General features: G+C 47.2%; 1 protein-coding gene across 1 annotated transcript; it reads left to right on the forward strand.

The window, feature by feature from the left end:
* Positions 1–1,235: 1,235 nt before the first annotated feature.
* On the forward strand, positions 1,236–3,033 carry LOC138605543 (E3 ubiquitin-protein ligase TRIM35-like). Its single transcript, XM_069677876.1, has one exon. It carries the CDS (start codon positions 1,243–1,245, stop codon positions 2,626–2,628), a length of 1,386 nt encoding a protein of 461 aa, XP_069533977.1. The 5' UTR covers positions 1,236–1,242; the 3' UTR covers positions 2,629–3,033.
* The last annotated feature ends 1,418 nt before the right edge of the window (positions 3,034–4,451 follow it).

Below are 4,451 nucleotides of genomic sequence, written 5' to 3' on the forward strand. Positions count from 1 at the left end.
ACTCTTGCACCCTTAAATGCTGTCTACCATTCAGCCCTTAGATTTACAACTGGAGACAACTATGGCACCCATCACTGCCTTTTATATTAAAATGTGGGTTGGCCTTCTCTTTCTATTAGAAGAGACCAGCATTTGTTTTTATTTATTTATAAAGGGCTTCTTAAAAAATTGCCTCTTTATTTGTCATCCCTTCTTGGATGGAGAGTTGCAAAACATAACACTCGCTCACAGGACTGGTTAGTGCTGCGTGAACAAGAAAAACTGCTTTTAAATTCTTCGCACCAAATGCTTGGAACAAATTACAGTGCACCTTAAAGCTCGACACTCTGGTTCCAATGGGTCAATTCAGAAATCTTCTCAAAAGTCTGACTGATTTCAGTTGTGATTGTTTCACACACTCTGGGACAGCAGCAGCGTCGCGTGCATGTTTACAGTTTCTGGCAGGTGTCAGACTCTGCATGCACAGCGGTCAGTTCACTGTGTGCTCACAAAAAAGCTAATAGTATGTCAGACGGAATTTTCCTGTTGTTCTATGTGTGGGAACCACTGCTATGGGTGTTACAGGGGTCATCAGCATTGGGAGTAGGTGGAGTAGGGGTTTGAAATACATTGTACTGGTCCGTGGTAGCTTGCTAACGTCAATTAGCATGTTCTAGAATGACAGCTGATCTGTCAAGAGTGCAGCAACTAGCACGTAACGTGTTGTTGACAGCAGTAACCAAAGTGCCTGCAGTGATGCTGACATCGGATGGAGATTACGACGGGATTGGGTCTCCAGACATTTCTTATTGCTTCTACAATTTATTGCTAACATATATTTGCATTCCGGTATAACAGCAAAATTATGTAGCCCAACCAAACGTTTAGCCACCGCTACTACCTGTTGCCACGGACCTGTTTTGCCGTCCCCCAGGCATTCAATACACGTGGCTGCATTTCCCGTTCCCACGACATCATCTGAGACAAACCAGGAAACAGGTGTTTCTCTGAGGCGACACACCGGCGGACAGACGGTAAGATTTACCATTATGAAAAAGCAGTTACAGGAGGAAGTACGGAAGTAACACCTGAAGTGTTCAAATACTTAACAAAGTTCTGTAGAACTTACTCATTCAGCAGGAATTCAATATTTAAACTTTAACTGCTTATGACCTAAAAACTGTCAAAGACTCAAAGTGAAAGTAACTGAGGCAACTTTCTGCAGGGGGAGGGGAAACACAACTTCCTTCACTCAGAGACTAAATGGCTTCCAGATCAGAGGAGGATCTCTGCTGTCCGGTCTGTCAGGACGTCTTCAGAGATCCTGTTGTTCTGTCATGTAGCCACAGCTTCTGTAAAGACTGTCTGAAGAGCTGGTGGAGACAGAGACCAACACGAGAGTGTCCAGTTTGTAACAGAAGACCCTCAAAGGAAGAACCACCTTGTAACCTGGTGTTAAAGAACCTGTGTGAGGCCTTCTTACAGGAGAGAGATCAGAGAGCTTCAGAGGATCTCTGCAGTCTGCACTCTGAGAAACTCAAACTCTTCTGTCTGGACCATCAGCAGCCGGTGTGTGTCATCTGCAGAGATTCAGAAAAACACACCAACCACAGAATCAGACCCATCGATGAAGCTGCTCGAGAACACAAGAAGAAACTTCAGGAAACTCTGGAGCCCTTAAAGGAGAAGTTAAAGGTTTTTAAACAAGTTAAAGTGAAGTTTGATCAAACAGCAGAACACATTCAGGTCCAGGCCCGACACACAGAGAGGCAGATTAAGGAGCAGTTTAAGAAGCTTCACCAGTTTCTAGAGGAGGAAGAGGAGGCCAGGATGTCTGCACTGAGGGAGGAAGAGGAGCAGAAGAGTCAGAGGATGAAGGAGAAGATGGAGGCTCTGAGCAGAGAGATAGCAGCTCTTTCAGACACAGTCAGAGCCACAGAGGAGGAGCTGAGAGCTGCAGACGTCTCATTCCTGCACAACTACAAGGCTGCAGTGGAAAGAGTCCAGCAGCGCCCCCTGCTGGAGGATCCACAGCTGCCCTCAGGAGCTCTGATAGATGTGGCCAAACACCTGGGCAACCTGAGCTTCAACATCTGGGACAAGATGAAGGACATGGTCTCCTACACTCCTGTGATTCTGGACCCAAACACTGCTGGTCGTATACTCATCCTGTCTGAAGATCTGACCTGTGTGAGAGGAGGAGACATACAGCAGCTTCCTGTTAATCCAGAGAGGTTTGATTATTCCCGCTCTGTCCTGGGCTCTGAGGGCTTTAACTCAGGGACTCACAGCTGGGAGGTCGAGGTTAGAGAGAGTACATACTGGTTACTGGGTGTGTTAGCAGAGTCTGGTCAGAGGATGGTATACATTTGGTCTAAGTTATGGGTAATAGAATCGTATAAACATAAATTCATTGCACGCTCACCATCAGCTCCATCCACCGTTGTCTCAGTGAAGAAGCAGCTCCAGAGGATCAGAGTGAATCTGGACTGGAACAGAGGAGAGCTGTCGTTCTCTGATCCTGATACTAACACACACATACACACCTTCACACACACTTTCACTGAGAGGATGTTTCCATTCATTAATACTGGTGATAAACTGAAGATATTACCTGAGAAGGTGTGTGTGACACAACAACAGGTCTGATAGATTGTTTAGTCTGAAGGTGGTGAAAGTTAATTTGTGGCAGGTGGATTAAAAACAGATCAATAGAACAGTGAGGGTTCACATACAGTGGAGTAAACATGGAACCATTCAGTTCAATACAAACAAGAACATATCTGTATTATGTTCAACTAAAGAAGCAGCTAAAGAGGTTCCTTCAAAATAAAACAGGTCAAATAAACATTCTCATTTCTGATCCACTTATTTTCTCAGACACCTGCAGATCTGAATTCTGATTATTTTTGCTGTTATCTGGAGATCTCCAGTAAATCATTTGATTTGTCTAGAAAAAGACCTTTGTTATCTTGAGATCAAAACGTGTGGGGACTTGAGTGTGTGATATACACTGCTCAAAAAAATTAAGGGAACACTTAATCGTCACATTATAACACCAAGTCAGTTAAACTTCAGGGATATCAATCTGTCCATTTAGGAAGCACAAGTGATTGTGAGTCAATTTCACCTGCTGTGGTGCAAATTAAAGAGACAACAGGTACAATGGAGAGGCAAAAGCAAGACAACCCCCAAAAAGGGAATGGTTTTGCATATGGTGGCCAGCTGCTCTCTGATACTTCCTGACTGATTTTAGCTTTGTGTTCTGCTCGTGTCCTTGTCACTACTGGTAGCATGAGGCGGTACCTGCAGCCCAATCATGTTGCACAGGTAGTCCAACTCCTCCAGGATGGCACATCCATACGTGTGGTCGCAAGATGGTTTGCTGTGTCTCCCAGCCCAGTCTCATGAGCATGGAGGAGGTACCAGGAGACCGGATGTTACATGAGGAGAGCTGGACAGGGCCGTAGAAGGGCATCAACCCAGCAGCAGGACCGATATTTGCTACTTTGTGCAAGGAGGAGCAGGAGGAGCAGGAGGAGCACTGCCAGAGCCCTACAAAATGACCTCCAGCAGGCGACTGGCTGGCATGTTTCTGACCAAACTGTCAGAAACAGACTCCATGAGGGCGGCATGAGGGCGGCATGAGGGCCCGACGTTCTCTAATGGGACCTGTGCTCACAGCCCAGCACCGTGCAGCTCAATTAGCATTCGCCAGAGAACACCAGAATTGGCAGGTCTGCCATTGGCACCCCGTTCTCTTCCCAGATGACAGCAGGTTCACACTGAGCACATGTGACAGACGTGAAAGAGTCTGGAGATGCCGTGGTGAACGTTATGCTGCCTGTAACATCATCCAGCATGACCGGTTTGGCGGTGGGTCAGTGATGGTCTGGGGAGGCATTTCCTAGGAGGGCCGCACAGACCTCCATGTCATAGCCAATGGTACCCTGACTGCTGTTAGGTACCGGGATGAAATCCTCCAAGCAATTGTTAAACCTCATGGTGGTGCAGTGGGCCCTGGGTTCCTCCTGGTGCAGGACACTGCCCGGCCTCATGTGGCCAGAGTGTGTAGGCAGTTCCCGGATGATGAAGGCATTGGTGCTATTGACTGGCCCTCTCGTTCCCCTGACCTAAATCCAACTAAGCACCTATGGGACATTATGTATCGGTGCATCAGACGGTGCCAAGTACCGCCACAGACTGTCCAGGAGCTCACCGATGCCCTGATCCAGGTCTGGGAGGAGATCCCCCAGGACACCATCCGCCGACTCATCAGGAGCATGCCCAGACGTTGTCCGGAGTACATACGGGCACGTGGGGGCCATACACACTACTGAGTCACATCATGAGTTGCCATGACGACATTCACGCAAGTCGGATCAGCCTGTGATTTACATTATTTACTCTGATTTTGGGTGTGATTTGGAATCCAACCCTCGATGGGCTGATGATTTTGGCTTCCATTGACC

The sequence above is a fragment of the Semicossyphus pulcher genome, unplaced genomic scaffold, assembly GCF_022749685.1.
Source record: "Semicossyphus pulcher isolate SPU_LCO1_2020_fin unplaced genomic scaffold, fSemPul1.0.p SCAF_3, whole genome shotgun sequence".
NCBI lineage: Eukaryota > Metazoa > Chordata > Actinopteri > Labriformes > Labridae > Semicossyphus > Semicossyphus pulcher.

Coding starts and splice junctions, on each gene's coding strand:
- LOC138605543 (XM_069677876.1), top strand. CDS start 1,243: ATGGCTTCCAGATCAGAGGAGGATCTCTGCTGTCCGGTCTGTCAGGAC.